Source organism: Pezoporus wallicus, unplaced genomic scaffold (assembly GCF_028554395.1).
Source record: "Pezoporus wallicus isolate ANWC-B61680 ecotype Strahan unplaced genomic scaffold, APGP_CSIRO_Pwel_v1 contig_8649, whole genome shotgun sequence".
Lineage (NCBI taxonomy): Eukaryota > Metazoa > Chordata > Aves > Psittaciformes > Psittacidae > Pezoporus > Pezoporus wallicus.
In genome coordinates, this window is record NW_026639134.1 from 121,355 (window position 1) to 144,078 (window position 22,724).

Below are 22,724 nucleotides of genomic sequence, written 5' to 3' on the forward strand. Positions count from 1 at the left end.
TTTCTCCAACAGCTCCACGTCCCTCTGGTGCTGCTGCCCCAGAGCTGGATCAGGGCTGCAGGGGGTTCTCCCCAGAGCACAGCAGAGGGGCAGGATCCCCTCCCTGAGCTGCTGCTCACGCTCTGGGAGTGCAGCCCAGCACACGGGGGGATTCTGGGCTCAAGCTCACACTGAAGCCGGGTCACGGGGAGCCTCTTGTCAATCAACACCCCGAAGTCCTTCTCAGGGCGGCTCTCTGCCCATTCTCGTCCATCCTGTGTTTTGTGCTCGGGATGCCCGGCCCAGCCGCAGGCCCTTACATTGTACCATCCTGCAAGCAGTCGTCAGCGAGGAGCCCGCGCTGGGGATGTGTGCGGGGGGTACATTTTCTGCTGCACACTCTCCCTTGGGCTGCTTTAGGGTTTATTTTCGATGCCGTGGCTGACGGGTGAGCGCGTTCAGGACGATACGTCCTCCTCCCGGTACGACTTCTCCGGCCCCACTCAGCGTGCACAGCCGCCGACGCCCAGCAGGGGGCGCGCTCCTTCCCCGTTACCACCACCACCGCCCCTCGTCGTGCACGCTGGGAGTTGTAGTTCGTGCATACCGACTTCCCGCTGGACGCGCCGGCCGCCGGACTACAACTCCCAGCGTGCTGCGGGGCGCCGGGCCGGCCGTTCCTTTTGAATGATTTCACTGCGGTCGGCGCTTAGGGCGAGCATCGCAGCAGCGGCGCTCGGGGAGCGGCGGCTCAGAGGGCGTTTCGCCCGCGGATGGCAGCCCGAGGGGGCCGCGCCATGGCTGTGCGTGGGCTGCGGTGCTGCTAGGAGCCGCACACGGGCTGCGTGTTCGCCTCCTCGCTCGCTCGCCCGCCGGCCGAGCCGGCTGGGAGCCGGCGGGTGCTCCCGTCGACATGTCGTTGGCCATGGAGGAAGAAGAATACTCCAAGCTGCTGATGGAATCAGAGCCCGAGTGGCTGCGGAGCGAGATCAAACGGCTGTTCCAGGAACTGGGCGAGACCACCCGGGAGAAGATCCAAGCGGCGGAGTACGGGCTGGCCGTACTGGAGGAGAAGCAGCAGCTGAAGCAGCAGTACGAGGAGCTGGAGCTGGAGTACGAGACCATCCGCACCGAGATGGAGCAGCTAAAGGAGGTGAGGCGGCGCCGGGGGAAGGCGCCTTTTGGGAGGCGAAGGCGGCTAGGGGAAGGTGGGAGCGGGGCAGGTCACCGTCAGGGGAGCCCGGGGCGATGGGGCTGTGGTGGGGCACGCGGGGAGTCCGGGCTGCCGGAAGAATTCGGAGGCGGGCGAGCAGGCCTCAGTGTTGCTGCCTGCGGCGCGGTCAAACCGTTCTCCAAGATGACAGCTCTTAGAGACAATTGATTTTCAGACCAGGAAAGTGGAAAAATAAAGGGGGGGGGGAGGGCGTGTATCTGCCTCTAAGCCCCTGTGTTGTGCCGGGGGAATGTGCGAGGGAAGCGTGTAAATGCTTTTGTGTCTCTTCCCGTCCCCTCTTGTCTCAGGCTTTGGTGGCAGGTCGGCCTTGGGGCTGCAGCCAGGAAAGGAAGGCTGCTCTCGGCCGCCCCCAGCGAAGCGGTGTAGCGCTTCCCCGGCGGGGGCTGTCGGCACCGACCGCTCCTCCGAGCGGGCGGGGCCAGGTTCGGGAGCATCTGGAGGCTTTTGTGTGGAGGGAGGAATCCTGCGTTGGTGTCAGTAACTTCCGGACCGCGGACCACCACAGAAATAACATAGCACAGAAAAAGGCTTGAAGACAACTTATTTTTGTTCTTATAGGGCAGCAACACTTAAGAAGATTGTAAAAGTTATTAAAAAAAAAGGGGGGGGGGTAAGAAAATGGCAGGATCTGCAATGATTCACTCCTTTTTGCTTTTAATGTTTTGAAGGTTTTGCTTTGTGTATGCATGTCTTGTTGTAATTAAGTTGAAACCTGGGAGGCAAACAATTCTGGCAACAGCTTGGAGACCCTCCTAGGTAGCCTACACAGGGAAAAAGCATTGCTCCTCGAGTTTTTCTTGTGATGCTGTAGAAGAATCTGGTCTGCATTAGATCTTTTAAACCTTCAGCAGATGCATGAAGCGTGCTGTCAGAGGAGGAGTTTGTCTTTGCTGCTTATTCAACTTCTTGCTTTTCCCAGGCACAGCTAGAGGAGTGTTGCATATAAGACTTGCCACATGTCAAGCTCCAACCTAAAGGGACTCCACCTTGGGTTACCTGAGGTTGTTCTTGGGGAGGCAGGGGATTAATGGGTAGCATGTCAGACTAGAACAGGAATGCTTTCCTTCTCTTGCTTCTTAACTGTGACTTCATGCAGGCTTTTAAAATGCAGCAGTTCTAGTCTCTATAGATTTATTCTTTTCTACTGTATCTGGAGCCCTCAATAGCACAAGGCCATGTTATGCCAAATGTTATGAAGGCATACAGAGAAGTTTCCTGCACTGCTTGGGTGTTGTAGGTTTGGTTAAACTTTAATGTTATAAAGCACCCCATATCATGGCACTGTTCATACTGTAGGCAAATGGGCTCCCAGTTTAGGAAATTTGTAATATAATTTGCGGAAAGTGCAGGCTGTTCTGCTACAGTCATCAGATCTTTCATAGCTTTCTGGTCAGGTTCTCCTACCTGTCTCCCATCCCTGACTTTGGCAGAATGTCATAACCTTAACCTCCACAGTTTTATCTCTTTGGTAAGTGCAGATGGCATCCTCAGAGCTGTACCCCATTTTATAAAGATGGCTGTGTGTATTTCCAGTGTTTGCAATTCAAGTCCTCCTGGTGAAGCTGGGGAGCTGTTCTGTCTTGCACTGAGGGTCCACACCAACCTCTCTTTAGTCATGGTCCTTGATAAATTGTCAACTCTCCTCAGTTCGTCCCTTTATCTGCTTTGTGTGCATACTTGATCTCAGATCTTTTATGGTAATTTGTGCTGCATTTCTTCTATCGATTTGAGAGAGCTAAATTTAAATACAAACTGTCTTCCTAAGTAAACTTATTATCTTGAGTTTCACCTTTGCTTTTGTAAAAGGGAACTGATTTCAAACTTTTATTAAACATTATACATGTGTTCCCTAACTCAAAGGAATAAGATACTGGCTTTCTTGGAGTGACATCGTCACATTGTATGCGTATAATTTTTACTGCTGTTTTTTTTCCGCTTCTAGGAGATGTAATAACGAAAAGTTGTTTCTGTAGGCTGTGTTCAACTAGTAAGTCATTTGGGAGCCTTTGTCTGCAGTCGTGCTGATCGTGTAAATTACAGGGCTTCTGACCTGTCTGAGCTGTCGAAGACAGGTAGGGCCAGCTCTCTGCATGCTCCAGCCTACAAAATTGATTGACTGGGGGTTCTGTTATTTGTGTTCTTGATGATTTGTAGGGGAGGATGGCATAGAATGTTAACTTAAATAGGGTAGTGCTTCACTCAGTACTTCTGAGTTGCTTTTGAGATGTCAGTTAGATTGATAACTATGAGCTCAGTTATAAAACTGGCTGCTGTCCAAAGCTTCTTTCTGATTAGGTAGTTATGTTGCATTGGTGGTTATAGACTTGCATTTAAATCCTTTGGAAAACATGGGTGTTATGAATTACTTAGTTCTGTAATATAAAAGTATGCAAATAGACTGTGGCTGTCCTAAGAGTCTAAAAGCATGTGTCAGTGCATCACAGTTAATGTGATGTATATAGTTTATATATGGGGGGTAGTGATCTGTAGGGTGACCTTATATCTGCTGGCTTTTTTTTTTTTTTTTTTTTTTTTTTTTGCTTTTAAGGATTGTGTATTGACTTTATGCCATGATTTGTATTGTCTAAAGGATTCCTGGTAGACTTGGAAGCTGTCTTTGACAGAAAACATTCAAATAACACATTCCTGCTTTGTTTCTGACTAGGCTAAAGTGGGGTGTCTTATGCAGCTGAGGTAATATGTTCCGGGCTGTAATATTTGTGCTGTTTATTTAAATGTGCTGCTCAGGTGGAGTGTACAGTATCTGTGATCACTGACAGAAGTTTTGATTTGCTTAATTCATTTAAATATGTAACAGTTACTTGGATATGTGATACATCATCCAGATTGGTTTAGTGTTTTTACTGTGCACCTTCAAAAGTAGCGGTGATTTTTCCTTATTGTGTTAATCTAATTTCAAAACATTTTACCAATTGTACTACTGTATTGCTGTGCTCATCTTGTGTGTAGGAACATAAGGGCAAAGAAGGTAAAAATGGCTGGGCTAGAGTCACATCACAAGCCAGTGGCAGATTGGGATTAAATCCTCTGTGCTCATAGTTCGGTGCTGGATTGACTGTTTTTTCCATTCTGTCACAGTAAATAATGATGTTCAGTAGCTCTATGGCCTCAGGTACACCTCTGCAGCCTCCTTCTAATAAACATTCAGGTGTGATATTGATTCCTGCTGAAAGGGAAGGACCTTAATGACATTTGAGATTACCCCTAACCTTCCAGTGCTGTTAAAACAAAGGAAATGTGTTTGGTGGTGTTTGTTTGTTTTTTTGTTGTTGTTGTTGTTGTGTTTGTTTTTTTTTGTGGTTTTCTTTCTTTTTGTGTGTGTATGTGGGTTGGTTTTTTTTTTTGTTTGTTTGTTTGTTCTTTTTAATAGAATTTAATTCTGCTTATACACGTGTAAATCTAGAATAAGTACAACTACAAATTGATATTGGGGAACTGATATAACTATTTTCCATTAGTATGTGAAAACTCATACTTCTGTGAACCTATTTTGTGGATTTAATGGCAATTTTTACTTGGACCCTAGCACCTGCAACAGCTCAAATGTTAAGAATAGAACAGAATTGCTGTGTCTAGTGTAGAAACAGACTGGAAACTGGTTGAGGTAAGTAAAATGCTCCCATGTAAACTAAGTTTCTTATATTTTGGTAAGTCATAATTGATGTATGTTAAGAATACCTGTAATTAATCTGATGCCTGCAGTGGTAAAGACCCTTAGTACTGTATTTTGGAAAAGCTACTTTTCTTACATATCCTTATTTTGGGAAAAAGAAAATCTGGGAAATTAAACATTCCAGTTTTTCCTGCTGTACTAGAAATAGTAATCTGTCAGGCTTCATGTTGCTAACTTCATTCTCTTTGCCACTGCTGCTTGAACTGCCTTTCTTAAAAATCTGCTTAATTATATTCTTAAAGTGATGATTTCAAATTATGTTCTTGTGAAATTGCTGAATTTTATTATTGGCCTTTTTCTGATAGAATTTCCTACACCTGAGGTAATATAACATCCATAGATATTTGGGTGACTTAAGTTGTTAGAAACACCCATGTTTCCAGAGTAGCGGTTTTCTCTAAGCTGCTGTAGTCTCAGTTGAGAGCTGGGTCTTGGTGAAACATCATGTTTTACTTCTGTTTTGTGATGCTTTTCTGTGCCTCAGCCCTCAATGAGGCTGTCCCTGACCCTCCAGCAAGTATTAGATAATGTGTTTCTAATTTTCTACATTAGATTAAACCCAAGGTTCAGGAAACAAAAGCTTGGCAGCAGTAGTGCCATTTACTGTATAGTACTGGGTGTTTGCTGTCCTGGTGGAGGGGATAAATGAACTGTGCTCTTTTTTTACTGTGGTTGTTTTTTTTGTTTTTTTGTTTTTGTTTGTTTCTTTGTGTTTTTTGTTTGTTTGTTTTTTGTTTGGTTTGGTTTGGTTTTGGTAGCAGATTTCTTCTTGCTTTCGAGTTACGTCAGTTCCCAGATTTGGGTTTCAGGTGTGTGCTGCTACCGCGTCTCAATGAACCTGTGCAGTAGCAGCAAATAGTTAATGAGAGGAGTATTTCAAGCTAGCCTTGCTGCTGAGCTTGACCATTAAACTGCTGCCTGAATAGTCCAAACCCCACAGCCTGTGCAGTGTGCGTGGGTCCATCTCATCGGGCTGCTGGGAATTAGCAGTCCTGGGGTGCTGCTGTGGCAGCAGCATTATTGTCAGGCTGGCAGTTATGGTAGTGGTCCCTACTGGGATGTAGTCTCTCTTGCAACGCTTTCTGTCTTTACCCAGATAAACTGTTCCTGTTAGAGACTTGCATTTGGCATCATTCAGTGCACAGTCCCAGATGGGGACAGCTGAGAGTTGAGGCTCTGCTTGTGGGCTGGAGGGCTGCTGTGGTGTTGAGAGACAAGGTGACAGGGTCAGCCCCAGGGGACAGACAGTCTAGGCAGAAGAAATACTGGATTAACTGCTTGAGGGATGGAACACCTCTCCTGTGACGAAAGGCTGAGATACTTGGGGTTGTTCAACCTGGTGAAAACTCTGTGGAGATGTTATTGCAGCCTTTCAGTAATTAAAATGAGAAAGATGGGGAAAGACTTTTTATCAGGGCCTGTTGTGATAGCATGAGAGGTGACTATTTTAAACTAAAATAGATTTAGGCTGGATGTGAGGAAAAAATTGTTTACAATGAGGGTGGTAAAATCTTGTCACAGGTTGCCCAGAGAAGTGGTGGATGCACCATCCCTGGGCACATTCAGGGCCAGGCTGGATGTGGTTCTGGGCAACCTGATCTAGTTGAAGCTGTCCCTGCTTCACTGCAGGGGGGTTGGACTGCATAAGCTTTGAGTGTCCCTTCCACTCTTAACTATTCTGTGGTTCTTCACACTGGCAGTCCCTCTCCACAGGTGCCACAGGGTAAGATTATTTCAAAGCGATATTCCTAAGGGCTTGTGTGAACCTAGAGGGGTTCTGACAGGCGCAGTTCTGCACGTGGCAACTGTGTGTTCGTACATCCCTGGAGTGGAAGTTTGTGCAGCCCTGATGTGCTAGACATGCTGCCTGGAAACTGAAAGTCTTAAACCTACAGTCATCAGTGTTTTGTCACGTGGGGTTTTTGTGTAGCTCTGCTGTGGTGATACCCACAGTTAAATCACAATTCTTACTTGTCATTTCAACATCTGCTGGAACGCGCTTGCTAGTTTCTGGGCTGTTAATGCAGAATTTGTACTTTGAATTTCGGACCATTTTTCTTAGAATCTGAAAAAAAATTCTAGTTATTTGGAAAATTACCTGGTTTCCCTAGGAGGAGGGCGAGTGGGTAGGAATAGTAGTTTTGGTCTGTTTCCTGTCTGTCACTGTTGAACAGAACTGGTCCTGTAGTTCAGCTCTGGTTCCAAGGCAGAGAACTGTATTGACCTAATGCATGAATAAACTTATTTCTTCTTTCCTGTGTGCTACCCCAGAATTAACGGATTCACCATTTCCTCTTTTGCTGTACTGTGTGTGAGGTTGTGACTAATCTGTAGGAGCGTGGGGCCATAACATGATTTCCAGAGGGTGGTGCTTCCTTCAGGCATTAGTTTGCTTTCTTTCTCTCTTTTGGCAGGCTGCAGAGAATTGTTTGTTCAGTTCTGGTAACCCAGCAACAGAGGAATATAAGTGGGTTGGAAATATGATCTACAAAACCTTAGCAGGGGCAAGTGACATAAATAAACTGCAATCCAAATGAATGCAGTATCCTCCATTTTGGTGAACAGCTGAAGTTTTAAGTGTAGTAGCTGCAGAAATGTGACTTTCTCCATATTTTTTCCCTTCTTCCACCTCCTGCTTTCCTTCCCCTTCTCTCTTCCCGTCACTGCTATGGCTGAAGTGGAGTCTGCTTCCACAAGCCAACATCCGTCTGCTTGCCTGCAGACAGGCATCACTTTGGAGTGGGTAGACGGGACCTATCTGAAGAGTGTGCTAAGTGCTGTGGTCCGTCTTGCCCATAAAACGGGATGGTTTGCCCCTGGGGCTGTAGGGAAGCAGGGATCCACACAGAAAACATCTTGGCTGTGGGATCTTGTGTGTGTGGACATGGGCCTAATTGGGAATGTTTGGCCCAAACTGAAGTGCAGTGCGGGGATGGTCTTGGTTTCTCTGCACTGCTGTGGCTGTGTTTGGCACTTGGGCTGGGGAGCAACTGTGCAGCACTGGGACCCATGCAGTTCTCAGTGAAACAAATGGTGTGCCTCGTGGTGTACTGCTCTCTGCTGTGGCATATGCCACACTGTTTTGTTTCTTTAAATCTTTTGTTTTCACCCCTTAATTGCTTCTAACATGCAGCCTGGATATTGGATATAGGCAGTGAAGCAGTATTATGATAAATTCATTATAATAGACTTCATTAGGAAGCCTCTCTGCATGTCCTGTCATTGTTGAACAGAACTGGTCCTGTAGTTCAGCTCTGATTCCAAGGCAGAGAACTGCATTGATCTAACGGATGAATAAACTTATTTCTTCAGTATTGCTGCAAACTAAAAGGACACTTGAACTGCCATCTAACCTGCTGAAATCAAGCAAGTTTCACTGCTTCCTGTGTACAGAGATTTTGTTACATCCTATTTTAGTCTCTTTCCATGTTCAGAATCGTTTTGTTTTGAAATGATTGATGGATGATGTTTGTTTGGCACTTGTTCTGTTGCATGAACAGATGACTCTAAAGTTGAAGAAATTTTCTTGTACTCCCTGCCCACAAGGCTGGGTATGTTTTCTGGGAGGGATTTGGTTGGGATATCCATTGTGGCTAAATATTGTGACATGCATGCAACCCAGCCTGGCCCACTAGTTCTTGCTAGAGCTTGGCAGTGGGTGCACTGCCAGTAGCTGTGAATGAAAGCTTATAACAGTACGATGCTAGGAAGGAAACAGAGAATGCATTTTCAAGCATTTGGTATAGAATTATTTTGTGGGTTTCTCTGATCAGGTAATCATGTTTCACATAAATAATTTCTTGTGAAGTGAGGAACAGGGATTAAGCTATTAATTTCCAGTTCAAATTTTCATTTGTCCCTTTCAAATTTTATATAAATGTACATAATTTAACAGCTATAATGTGAGACTTGACCTATAACAAAAGTTGCCATTTTGCCCTTCATCAAATACCTATTCTTTCACACAATTTTTTTTTTCCTTCTCAAACTTTTGTGGCTTCAATCTCATATGTTTCTCATTGCAAAATCCAATTTACATGTTTGGCAATGGCTTTTATTCTGTCACTCAGCAGTACTGGGATGATGTTCATCATCTTACGACTGTGGTGGTACGCAGAGGGTTTTAAAGAAGAATCTGCATTGTGATGAAACATACAAGAAAATGCAAACCTTTGTGCACCCTCTGAAGTATTTGTACCCTTAAGAAGGCTTTGTCCCGGCCTTGTTCTCTAGAATAATATGCAGATTTTCTTTTATCCGAATTATAATTGAGTGCTAAGCTTTGTGATCTTAAATAAATCTGACTGCTGTAGCTTTTGTCGGCCAGCTTTGTCGTCTTTCATAACAATACAACTGGTTGTTTTTAAATTTGAATGGCTGGTTGGTTTTCGAGATGAATTAGATCCTGTCATGTAAAAATCTGCCTTGTGTGTACATAAGAAGTAGGCCCAATTTGAAAGTAGGATCTTTAGCATACTGTAGAGCTACAGAAAAATCTGCATTTAAATAGTGTAAATAAGTTAACTTCAAGTGCATGAAAACCAGAACATTTTGTTAAGTTGGAAAATCCCCTTACCGTGGCAGGTTTATTAGGCCTTATCTGTGTGTTTGTGGAGGCTTTTTTTCCCCAATGGCAAGGAGAAATTTGCAATTTCAGGTATTACACTGGGCTTATTTTTAGTCTTGTTTTGCAATTTCTTTCCTTGTCTATCTTTAATAAGAATTTTACTTTAAATCCAAACTTCTATAATTTTCATGTCATTGGTTTTGGCAAACAGCTCTGATTTTCTCAGTCTGCTTGTGTTAGGATATAATGGTCTTTTCCTGCTGGTATTCTTGTGATCAAAACCATTTCAGGCAGGCAGGAAAGCACTTACCTCTCTCATGTCAACTGCAGAGGTTACAGAGAGCTGACGAGCAGAGTAGTCACTTTCCCTCATTTCTAAGATTTCTCTAACAGCTAATGATTCAGTTGTGATGAGGTCCTCTGGGACTTCACTGGGGACAGAGACCAGCCTCATATCACTTTGTTTCATATGTGAGTTGTGACAAGCTTGCCAGAAGAACTAATTGAAGTGAGAGGAACTTAGGAAAACATTAAATCCTCTTTTCTTCTGTGTGCTGGGCTCACACAGGATGTGGTGACATATGTGCCCTGGTGCAGCAGACCTGTTCAGGGGAGACAGATGTGAGAAAGCTGCCCCTCTAGCCTCAAATACAGCTTTTTGTAGACAAAATCTTGGCTTTGTGCATTGCCTTTTTATTGGCAGTGTTGCCAGTCTTGAATGCCAAGAATTGAGCCTTAAAAAAGAAAAATCATGCCTGTAGTTCTTTGAAGTAAGGCCTGAGGAAGGAGGAATTGAGAATTGGGTGACTTGTTTCTTTTGTGCACCCACAGAAGCTAGAAAGCACTTGAACTGCCCCTGTGTTTCCCCTCCTCCTCTCCTGAAGAGGACTGCAGTAGTTGTATTTTAAATGCCAGATCATTTAAGACCTCTGATACTCGTGTATGTATGCACATACACATCTGAGATGTTAACTCAGTGTCTGACCTTGTACAGATGTTTGTACTCCTGAGCCCAAATGTAAACAAAGGCATGCATAAAACCATACCCGGAACTCTGTAGCTGCTGTGAATTTAACGTGGGTTAGGGCTCATGTGTTCAAAGAACCTTAGATGCAACTTTTCTAAAACCAGCACAAAAATGTATTCTGTTGTGCTCTAGTTACTTACAAATGGGATGTGGACAGACCCTGAAACCTAAAGACCAGGACTGCTTCCCTAACAGGAAAATGATGTGCTAGCATTGCTTTGGAGAGCAGGCGCTGCAGCGGGGAAGTTCAGTGAGACACCTTCATGAATACTTGGATTCAGTTCTGCAGTTGCAAGCACCAGACTTTTGTCTTGTTTTTCTCCCTCCTTTATTTTAAATGGGTTAGGAATGTTTTATGGGCAGGAAATGGGAATGGCTGTTTTGTGAGCACAGCTGTTTTAAATAAACTAGTGGAAGAAACCCTCCCCTTTTGGAAATGGCCAAAATTCCCTTGGAATTAGAGTAGCTATTTTCTTTTTGAAACAGCAGACTTAGCTTTTAAACAGTCCTTTTGTATCCTTGGTTTAAAGCATCCCAAGTTTCCTTACTGAGGCTACTAAGGATGTTTCCCTCATTAAAATTTGTGATAAACTGAAGGAAAGGGATTTTAGATTTTACTACTGAAGCTTAATCTAACATTCACTCTTCTTTAATTCTGAATTTTTAATCTTGTTACCCGTGTTGAGAAAGGAGCTACATCCCGAAATTCCACAAATGTGTTTTCAAGTAAAACTTAATGTACTTAAACAATTATTGATAAAATTACCTTATGTACAGTCCATGAGATTAGCACTTCCTCATATGTGATACAGTACAATTAAACGCTGAATGGATGGACTTGGCTAATTTAATGTGACCTTGGTGAACTGCTTTTAGAAATCTCTTTGAACATATCAAACCTAATTGTAAACAGAAATTTCCCCATGACACACAGCTAATACAATGCAGGTTTCTGTATTACATTGGAAGTTAATGAAGCCTAGATGTGTATCGAGTATCTTGCAGCAGGAGGCAGCTACTTCTATTTTTATTCCTTACTTTCTGTGTATACACATGCATGTCTGGCAATTTCCAGCATTATGAGAAGACTGAAAGAGCTGTTCTTTGTTTTTTTGCGTACAGTAGCTAAATACAAGAACAAAATATCTTCAACCTGCAGCTCTTTGTAAGAATGTATTTTGAAAAATGCTTATGATCATTCACTTACATATACATATAATGAAAGGGTGTGTAAATCATTGTCTTAAGTAGATCTTGGCAGCGGCTGTGGGGAAAGGGGTAAGGAGTACAAGTGTGGTATGAGCTAGGACTGAGCTTGCAACTTTCAGTCTTTGTTTACATGCCTCAGGCTTGTCCAAGCACAGCGCTCCACAGAAACCTTCCTAGAGCTGTGGCCGTGGAGAATGTTGCAGCTTTCTCCCATACCTCGCAGTCCCCGTCCCCCGTCCCCCCCCCCCCACCAGTGGGCACTGTGTTTGCTTTCCAAATAAACTTTCCTGGAGACTTTCATTGGATCTGTGACAGGATTTTTGATGGCATCTTTCCCAACAGTGAGTTGTGAAGTTGTGGAGGTGCTTCTCCCATTTTCTGGCTCCTAGAAACATTCAGTCTGTGAAGGTTTGTCCCTTTTGTTCAGATCCCTTCTGATGACAGTTGCTGAACTCAGTCTCCTAATTCAGTACGCATCAATTTGGTCTTAAAGTTTCTTCAGAAAGATCAAAAAAAACCTGTCTTTTCATTTTAAATTCTTTTCCCAAAAGAGCTGTTTCTCACACCCTCCTGCCTGTCTTGTGCGCTCAAGAGTCACAGTCTTGATGGACTTGAAAGGGAGTCTCTGAGGCTGGGGGTAATGCGAACTGGGCAGGCTGGACAACTGGGAGGGTGGTAAGTGGGTCTGAACTCCCCACAGGAGCCAGGAGAAACTGCAGTTGCTCGGTTCAATAGACCACAAGCTCCAGCCTCCTGCCTGTCTTGGGGCTGTATGTTTCTCTGTAGACCCTCAGGGCTTTGGTTTTGTTGTGTCTCTGTTGCTGATTGTGAAAATCAGTGCAGCTGGGGAGCAGAGTACTTTACATAATCTTCATAAAATTTCTCCTTTTTCTGTTCAGGAAGGATTTCTACCAAAAGGTTGTCAAAAGTGGAGTCTCAGATAACATAAAAAATACTAGTTTTATTTGAAATTTAACATTACTAATCTGTTACAAGCCTGTAATTTTTCTTAAAATGTTAGCAATTACTGTATGTAACTTTTGCTTTCAGTTGTGCACGTACGTCACATTTTGTCTTGCATGGTTTATATATGTAGGTAAAGATTACACAGTAATTTCTATATTCACTATGTAATATTCTAGCAATGGCAGGGGTACAAGTATTTGCACCATTGGCTTAAAAAGAAAATGGTAAGTCTTGGCCTTTGACTGAAGCATAGTTAAGCAGTGAAGGAATGTTATTTTGCCTTGGGACAAGTAATGTCCGGACAAACTGTCTCCCTCACTTGTGAAAATCCAAATACCAGCCAACTTCAAATGAAAGCTTATCTTTGCAAGACTGATAAAGTTTGTCAGTGGTGGAGAGCTGATCATGATCTTACAGAAGACTTGCATGTTAATAGCTTGATGCTCATGTGTCTTTTCTTGATCAAGTGGTGGTTTATCTGGAGTGAGCATGCTGGGTGCTGTGATGATGAGCACTGCAAGAGAGAATAGTGCTCTGGGAGGCTGCCACACAGAGTAGCCTGTAGCTGACTTACAAACTGCATTGAGAGACTACTTTCTGCATGAGAACAAGTGAGATTAGCCTTGAAATAGTTCCAGGCTGGGATGCTGATTAGGAATTGTAGGAATGTGTGAGTGTGCACTAGATTCTTCCAGCTCTTAGGTGCAGTTTGATGGTTTGAACATAACATCTGCTAGCTTCCACCTTCAGCTATGTCAGTGGCTTCACTGTAGCCACATTTGACTGAGAAACAATAGGCAAAATATAAGGCAGCTATTTTTGTAAGTTTCTTCTTTTAGAATTACAGAATCCCAGCCTGGTTTGTGTTGGAGGAGACCTTAAAGCTCACCCAGTCCCAGTCCCTGCCACAGGCAGGGACACCTTCCACTAGAGCAGCTTGCTCCAAGCCCCTGTGTCCAACCTGGCCTTGAACACTGCCAGGGATGGGGCAGCCACAGCTTCTCTGGGCACCCTGTGCCAGCGCCTCAGCACCCTCACAGGGAAGAGCTTCTGCCTAAGAGCTCATTTCAGTCTCCCCTCTGGCAGGTTAAAGCCATTCCCCTTGGCCTGTCCCTACAGGCCCTTGTCCAAAGCCCCTCTCCAGGTTCTCTACAGCCCCTTTAGGCACTGGAGCTGCTCTCAGGTCTCCCCTTCAGGAGCCTTCTCTTCTCCAGGCTGCCCCAGCCCAGCTCTCTCAGCCTGGCTCCAGAGCAGAGCTGCTCCAGCCCTCGCAGCATCTCCATAGCCTCCTCTGGCCTCTCTCCAACAGCTCCACGTCCCTCCTGTGCTGCTGCCCCAGAGCTGGATCAGGGCTGCAGGGGGTTCTCCCCAGAGCACAGCAGAGGGGCAGGATCCCCTCCCTGAGCTGCTGCTCACGCTCTGGGGGTGCAGCCCAGCACACGGGGGGGGTCTGGGCTCAAGTGCACACTGAAGCTGGGTCACAGGGAGCTTCTTGTCAATCAACAGCCCCAAGTCCTTATTTGGGAGTAAGAAGTATGTTTTTTCTTGCATGAGTGCAGGCTGTGATCTCTACTGTGAGTCTACTGTGCTGCACTCTACTGTGCTGAAAGATTGAGTAGCTGAATCTAGATTTTAGCAAGAGGAGCATGTGAGATATGTTAGCTGTTTGACTGGATTTCAGGAGGGCTGAAGGAAAATTGACTGCTGTAACACTTGCAGCATTACCTCTTGTGAAAGGAATGTTGAGATGGGTTGTCTTCTGTCACCATAGGCCTTTTGCAGGCTTTATAGTTTTATGCCCATGCTTAGGTTTTTGCAGTGATCCTACTGAACACTCTCATGTTCAGGAGTTTTGAAGCCCTCCTCTCACCCCTCCCTGTATTCTACATCAGTCTACCTCCTCTCCTTATGAACTGCTATTTAACTCCTAGAATGGTGTGCATGAATTATGGTCACCTTTAACTTCTCTAGGGTTCTGGGATGGGAAAAAATCCTGTATTTCAGGATTAGGTTTGACATGAGTGAGCCATTATACTTTTCCATCCTCTTGGATCCCCAGTGGAGATAAGTGCCATGGTGAATTAGAATCACAGAATAGTTAGGGTTGGAAAGGACCTTAAGATCATCTAGTTCCAACCCCCCTGCCATGGGCAGGGACACCTCACACTAAACTGTATCACCCAAGGCCTCGTCCAACCTGGTCTTGAACACTGCCAGGGATGGAGCATTCACAACCTCCTTTGGCAACCCATTCCAGTGCCTCACCACCCTAACAGGAAAGAATTTCCTCCTTATATCCAATCTAAACTTCCCCTGTTTAAGTTTTAACCTGTTACCCCCTGTCCTGTCACTACAGTCCCTAATGAAGAGTCCCTCCCCAGCATCCCTATAGGCCCTCTTCCCCTAGGAATTGGAGGGATACTGTACTTGGGACTGTCCATGGCCAGTAGGATGAGGCTTGACGTATGTATCTTAGCCTGCTGTTAGCTCCTCTGTTGGGAGGTTTTTAGGAAGATGAGAGATCTTCTTAGTGTGTAGGTTTAGTGTCAGGGCTGCTGGCACAGCGGACTTGAACAGCATCTGGTCTGTAAATTTGGAGGAAAATTTTCCCATCAAAACGTTGTACATTTCAGCCTCTTACGCATATGTCTAGGGCAGGGAGAGCATAGCTTTCACAGCAGTTTTGTGTTTAAGACAAGCTTCATCCAAGGACTTACTTGCAAATCAGCTTGTTTTTATCCTCTCTGTGGAAGGAGAGGAGAAATGTCTCGGTAGATTCCTTGCTGCCTACTCATTGAATTTGGAAGCCAATCAACAGCAGTGCAGTAAGAAATATGTTGACAGGGAGCTGCTGATACCTGCAGGTACATCTGCATAAAACGGAAGCTGTGTGGATTTACATTAGCTACTGTAATGGTTTGTAGCTGTCTGTTCTAATCTAGCGTGTACAGGCAGGCACTTTAAAATACAAATGAGTTCTTGGGACTGAAGCAAATGGACCCTTTTAATGTGACACAAAGCCTGTTAACATCAAAATTGGTCTGATGTTCCTCTGACATCCCCATTGTTAGGGTTTGTGGGGAGTATAGTAGGGTATTCATTCCTTTCATGTTCCTCAGCCTGTGAGACTGCAGCTGGGAACCTCTCTTGGAATTTGGCTCATCCGGGGCTGGTGAAGCTCCTGCAAGGCATCTGTTCACTTCTAAGGTCTTGGCTCTGACAATTGTGAGAACTGGTCTCAAAGACTATGGACCCCGTGGTTTACCAAGCTTCTACTTGATCAGTGTGGGGTTTGTTGCCTCACAACAGTCCTGTCCTGTACTTACAATAAGCCTGAAATAGCGTTAAAGTTAACACTGTATTTTTATGTGTGCTTCACAAGGAGTGTATTTTGTCATCTTATTATCATTGTTCTCTGTGGCAGGGTCATCTCCATAGAAAGTGATTAATTTGAAAATATTTCTCTTGCCCTGGGCTCCCCTTTTGCTGCCTGTGTTTGTCATGTGTTAGCTTTGTCTTACTGCACATAATACTAGGCTTTGTATGAAGAACGTGGCCTTAATCTTCAGCGGGCTCTGCTATACAAGGCAATGGAGCTTCCACAAGATGTGGAGTTTATGCAGATCTGAGTTTTGTTCCATTGCCTCTTGGTTTTATGAGGCTCTAAAGGTTTTACTTGTAAAAGATTGCCAGAGCTAACAAGAACAGCCCAGCACTTGGTTTCTTCATGCATATGAATGCTCTACATTACACAGGCTTGGATTTTTAACCTTCCTCTTGAGTTTTAAGATCGGTGTTAATGCTGCCTTTGGTACCGGTGTTGCAGCAGAGCCTAGTTAACAGTGTTTTCTGATTGGGCTTAGTGATCTAGTGTCTTGAAATTTCAGGACTGTAGATAATGTTTTTATTTCTGTTTCTCTTTCTTGGAGTGCAGAAAACTGCTGTAGTAATGGAAAAGGTTATGTTTGAGTAATTTGAATAACATCTGCGAGGACAAATCAGTTCCTTTTACTCCATTTCTTCAGTTTTTCTTCTTTGAGGCCTTTGTATGCCTGAAAACAGTGTCTGTTTATGATGCAACAGAGCACCTTGCCTAAATTCCATCTCTGGATGTAAAATGAGCTCTTGGAGAGACAGGGAATTCTTCCTTGTAGTCTTAAAAAATAAAACTGATCTGCTTTAGTATGTCACCAAGTGCAAGATGGGGATCTCTGCTTCTCCTAGTTTTGTGTTGACATCATAGTCTGGTTTTGAATTAATCATGCTGTACAGGTTAGTCCATAGATGTTTCTTTGAGAATGAACAGCAAGAGTAGCAGTGGCAGTGAATGTAAAGTTATCCAGGGAAATGGTGGAATGGGTGCTTGCTGTTAAGTGTGCCTTTAAGAGCTGTGTGTCTGATTCAAAAAGGCTGGAGAATGTAGCCTTAAAACTTCCTTCAGTCCTGACTTTACTCTTTACTGCAGTCTCTTACTTACTGTTCTAAATCTGAGAAAATGTACTTTTAATGAATTACCTTCCTGTGACCAGAGTAGGGGAAACGTGAATGGAGAGGTGAAGCAGCAACTCATGAAGCTAAACACAGAGGTGTAGCTTAAGGCACTCTGTGGCACTGTACACATCTCTGCACATCTGCTGTGTCCCTGCTGTGTGGCTGCATTAAATACATATTGCATATTTGGGGTCTGATTTCCTTCCAGGCCCATTCTCCGTCTACATATAATGCATGTCTCTTAGCACATTACATCTTAAATGTAGTTTGATGCTTTCAGTTGGCAGCAACTTCAACATCCATACAGTTGCACCCTAGCATTCAGAATTGCTTTGCATTTAGTTCTGAGAAGAGCGGCAGAGCAACTTTTATCAGCATGCCAAGAACAGGGTTTATTGAGTCTGATAATATTAAATGAGTACTCTGAATATGTAACTGCAAAAATTATCCCTCATAAAAAAAAAACCAACCAAACCCAAGCAAGTCAGAATCCCTTTACTGTTTGATCCTTCAAGACAAGATCCATCTTGAAGTCATTTTTGAGCGTCATGCCAGGCTACCGGTGTTGAAGGGAACTAGAGAAGAATGCTCTTGGCAAATGATGCAGTTATTCAAGTCAGGTATTGTTCTCAAATAACTAACAATGTTTTAAACTAGCGTATGCTTACATACTGAACCTGCGTTTTGGTTATCCACTTCGTTTACTTGAGCTTCTGCCACAACTTGAAGGGGGGCTTGCATGTGTGAACAGTAGTCAAAAAGACTAGTTCTTTCACACTGGTAAGTTTAAACTAGCACTGTTCCTTGTCCCAGCTAGGATAATTTCCCTGTCCTGTATGAAGGTTTAGACTGAAATAGTGTCTTGAATGGACTTGTGTCTCTGACAGTTGCTGGTAAGCTAGATTTGGTTAACGTGGGATGTTTTTAACAACTCTTGCACAGCTCTGTTGGAGATGATGCTTTTTGCATTTTACCTTGGGAGGCTAGAAGGGGAGACAAACTGTAGCCTTAGGCTAAGAAGTTGGAACCAGTTACTGCACAAAGGGGATAAAGACTGTTGGCTGCCCATTCATATCTGAAGGGCAGTGTGGTCAAGCAGCTACCTACAGACTTGCATCTCCCCATTCCTACTTCCCCTGCCCTTCCTTTTCCTCAGTTTCCTACTGAACTCTGTTGCGGTCTCTGCAGTGCAGGTTCCCTTGATCTGCCAGCTGTTGTTCTTACTCTGTGGCGCTATCTTGGCTGTCTTCTCTTAACCTTTTCCTACAGACAGGTGTTCTTTGCCTTATCCATTGACACTAGTGGTTCCCATGGCTTCTCATCTTATCAGTCTTTTCCTGACAGTTTTCTTTTTCGGTTCCCAGCCCACTTGCTGCAGAACCTTTCACCACTCCCTGGTTTCAGGATGTTCCCATGGCTCAGCCAGATGGGCATCATCTTTCAGGCCTGAGGTCATCAGAAATGCCAGGGAATGCTAAGCTGAGTAGAAAGTGGAGGAGGAGGAGGTTTAATCTTGGTTTAAGGCTGTGCCTATGCATAGAAATCACTATTTTACACTAAACTTTTCAAAATAAAGCTGAGTTGAGTTAAACTGTGCTGTAGGCTCCGGGGTGTCTTGATTGAGCACGGATGTAAGACAGGCGTCACTGCAACAAAATCTGTTTGAACAAGAATTGCATTTTCTTGGAAGGATATTAGAATTGCTCCAAATTAGATGACATGTAATGGGCTCCTGAGCTACTGGCCCTTGATAGGGTTCCAACCACACTGCACCTAAGGCACACAATGTGTGTCCTCCAGCTGCCTGAGCACACAACGCAATGCCTCTTGCCCCATCACCCAGGAATAGCTGGGGAGGTTCCTCTGCTGACCTGGCCCAGCTGACACAGAAATGAAAGATACCAGCATCTCCCTTGTACCTGCACCAGCTGGGCCCTGACCTGAGGCCCAGTGTGTTATTAACATCTGAGCCTGTCAAAAGGCTGCAGCTCTTCCCTGTGTGTTGTGGCCAGTGTCTCTGCCCTTCAGCACCGCTGGCTCTTCAGGTTCTCCCTGATTTGCACACCAGTGGGGGCCTGGGGGTTTGTGTCCCCACTGGCTTCTTTGCCCAGACAGGGCTGCCTGGTTGGAAGCTTTGCAGGAGGAAGGCTTTTCACTGCTGCCTCTGTCTGCCAACTTCTATTGCAATTAAAGGGTAATCTTTTCTAAATGGTGCTAAATTAAGGCTAAATCCCTCCCTCATGCCACATAAGAGGATGAATCTCCGGTTTTCTAAAAACAGCTTATTGTTTGGGCTACTGTCCAGCTGACCTGGACAACAATGGCCTGGGCAATTTGTCTGTTGAGAGGAATCAAACTTTTTGTTCAGTTTCTCTGTGTAGACCCTACTCAAAGGTCTGCTATGGGGGATATGGAGAAGCAGAGGAGTTATTTACCACTTTCTTGTATTGTATTAGATTTGAAACTTATGAGGAGGCTTTGTTTGCTGGAGTGCCCATCCAGGCTGCCGTGGCAGTGGGGAGAGGACTATCCTTGTGTGCTGGGTCTGTGCTGTCAGCTGCAGCTCATCAGCTGCTGGCTGTGCATGGTACGAGCGTTATGTTGAAGAAAAGAGTCCTGGCAGCTTGTGTTGGTTTGTTTTAATCAAGGCAACTGTGTACATAAAACTTTAGCTTAAATTATTGTTGTTTGACACAAGGCTATAGCCACAACATAAACTGGTGGTCTGGATTAATACACATGATACGCAACAAATTTCACCTTTGGGGAAAGGCAGGGACTGCGTTCTGATCACTTGTTAACACTAGGCATTTATGCCTCCTTCTAGGTGAACTACTGTGTCCATAGGGCCAGCTGCAATCAAAAGTTGTATTTGCTTGAAAATATGTGGAGGTGTTTTTAAAAAGGTTCTTAAATAAGGAAATGAAGTTGAGTAGGAGGCAGGGGGCAGAATGTGGGAGCAAATTGATGCACAACTGATCAGTGAACGTGCTATTGTAAAATGTGTCCAGAAGCTTGCTTTTATTACGTGTTGTAACACACGTTCCTTGAATGGGGTGGGGTGGGTGGAATCCTGTAGTATTATAAAGTATTATGATATAAAATCCTCTGCTATACAAGATTTTTTTTTCTTTGTGTTCGCTTATGACCAGATGCATACACATCTGTAACATTCCTATAAAGATCAGGCTTGGTTTCGGCTTTCTTGGTGTGCTACCAGGCTCCAGGAAGAGATGACTCCTATAATACTCTTGTCTCACTGAAGTGTCAGAGTTGCTGGTTCTCTGCTGGCAGGTGGCTTCAGATGCACAACCACCTCAAGGCAGGTGACCGTGGCTGAACCTTTATACAGATCTTTGGGATATAATTAATGACAATGAAACCTGCATTATGCTCTTAACTAAATGTGAGGTCAGAACTTGAGTCAAGATGTTTGAAGATGTTTATCAATGAGCTGTAGCAAGTATTCCGAAAGCAGGCAGCACCACGTGAAGGGCTTTGCCTGGAGATACATGTAAAATCTCTAACAGGCACTCCCTGTCTTGGAAAACAACATAAGCAAAACTGAAGAGCTGGATGAACAGCTGTGCCGATGGAAAGTGGCCTTTGAATTAGTTGTTGCAGCAGTTAAAAAGTGAAGTTTCCTCACATGTCTAAAATCCAAATTTTTTTTAAGTTGGTAATGACATTTGTTTCTTTTAGTGGGTATGGAAGTTGATGAGAGCGGGGTTGAGGAATGTAAACATCCTTGCTTCCTGCTGCTCTCTGCTGCAGGCTTCTACCCTGCTGAAATCAGGAGCATGATGAGCTTGTGAGCAGAAGACAATAAAATTAGATTCATTCTACTTCCTTCTTATTTTTAAACAATATTTGCCACCACTTCATTAGTATTGCTAAAAAGAGTTAGTCTGAGCTTAGCCCTTACATCTTTCTGTTTTGTTTCTGTGTATGCAGCTCTGTCTTGTGGTGTTTAACAAGCAATTGGGGATCTGTGGGAGGATTTTACATTTATCATCCTGTCTGTGTTTGATGTCTGCCATGCTAACTACTGAATTCACACCTTTACACAAGGGATGTACAGTCATACTAGATCTACATATGTAGCACTTCAGTTACTCATGGAGCAAGGCAGCAAAAATGAGATTTTTATCTCCAGAAATGAAGGAGAATATTTAATTATTTTTAAATCTGTTCGGAAGGAGAGAAAATCAGTTCACTAGGTATACATATGAAGTCTCAGTCTTCTTAGTTGGAAATAAATTCTTTAATGAAATACAAGATGTATTTATGGTTTGACTTGGCTATGAACAGATGTATTACACCAGCTATTTTAGGAGCTCTAAATATGATCTGCTTTCAAAGACTCCAGAAGGCACAGACTTACTTTATTGCCTTTTATTTCTGAATGTCTGGGGCTTTGGAATAAAGTAACAACGTGTAGATTATTCAATTTTCTTGTCTTTGATAATCTTGAACAGATTGCTAAAGTTTGATCTACTTCTTTCTTTTGTAATGTTTCTTGCAGTTTCTCACTGTGTAAATCCATCATGCTGTTTGAACATCTTAATTGGTCTTCACTGGATCTTTGTAGCTGTAGTGTAGTTTCAGGTTTCAGACCTCGAATTTGGACTCGCAAGACAGATGTTTTCAGGACAGTCTTCTGGAACTTGTAATGATCTTTATTTCTGTTGATTTCTAACTGCAGTTAAGCTGCTCTTCGCATGTTTATTAAATGTCTGCTGAGCAATTCTCTGAAGAGTTTGGTAATTCCATCATTTCTGTGTTTGAACTTGCAAGCTTTGAGGCATCTTTTAACTTTAATTTTTTTTTTCTTTTTTTTTTTTATAACGGTTTTCTGTTCAGGTGCTTTAAAGTTCAGGCAATAAATTAGAAATGTACGTGAGTCTTCATACTCTTTTAATAAAAAAAAAAACAACAACCAAAAAACCCCTTTGGCATCACTAAGAATAATCAGGCCTTGTTCTGTTATCATTCAGTCCTTTATTTTAAATAATCATTCTGATCTCTTTTGAGTAGGGTGTGATTGTGTACAACTAATCTGCAGTTTGAAGCCAGACTATTCTTGTCTCTTTCCTGTTGCTTGTTTTCTGGTGCATTGCTGGCAAGGACAGGCTCCTGACTGCTGGGTTGTGTTATTTTATTTTTTGAAGACCCATTTTGGGTTTTAGTGTGGGGTTATTTTTGTTTTTGTTTGTTTGGTTGGTTGGTTTTTAAATGACAGTTCCTCTGAAACTTTTTTAAGGCAGGAGTAGACCATGTTCACACATCATCTTGGCTTTCTCAGATTACATCCAGTTTAGAGAATTTTGATTTTTGAGATCTTCCCTGTGAGGGTGCTGAGGCGCTGGCACAGGGTGCCCAGAGAAGCTGTGGCTGCCCCATCCCTGGCAGTGTTCAAGGCCAGGTTGGACGCAGGGGCTTGGAGCAAGCTGCTCTAGTGGAAGGTGTCCCTGCCCGTGGCAGGGGTTGGAACTGGATGAGCTTTAAGGACCTTCCAACCCAAACCAGTCTGGGATTCTATAATTCTGAGTTTATT

General features: G+C 43.8%; 1 protein-coding gene across 2 annotated transcripts in view; it reads left to right on the top strand.

Annotated features, from left to right (window-relative positions):
• Nucleotides 1-650: 650 nt before the first annotated feature.
• BICD2 (BICD cargo adaptor 2) overlaps nucleotides 651-22,724 on the top strand; it is a 90,388-nt gene continuing 68,314 nt past the window's right edge. For both annotated transcript variants that reach the window (XM_057413770.1, XM_057413769.1), the window contains exon 1: nucleotides 651-1,132. In XM_057413770.1, coding sequence (XP_057269753.1) covers nucleotides 893-1,132 — 240 coding nt within the window. In that variant the 5' untranslated portion in view covers nucleotides 651-892. The remainder of the gene's footprint in view (nucleotides 1,133-22,724) is intronic.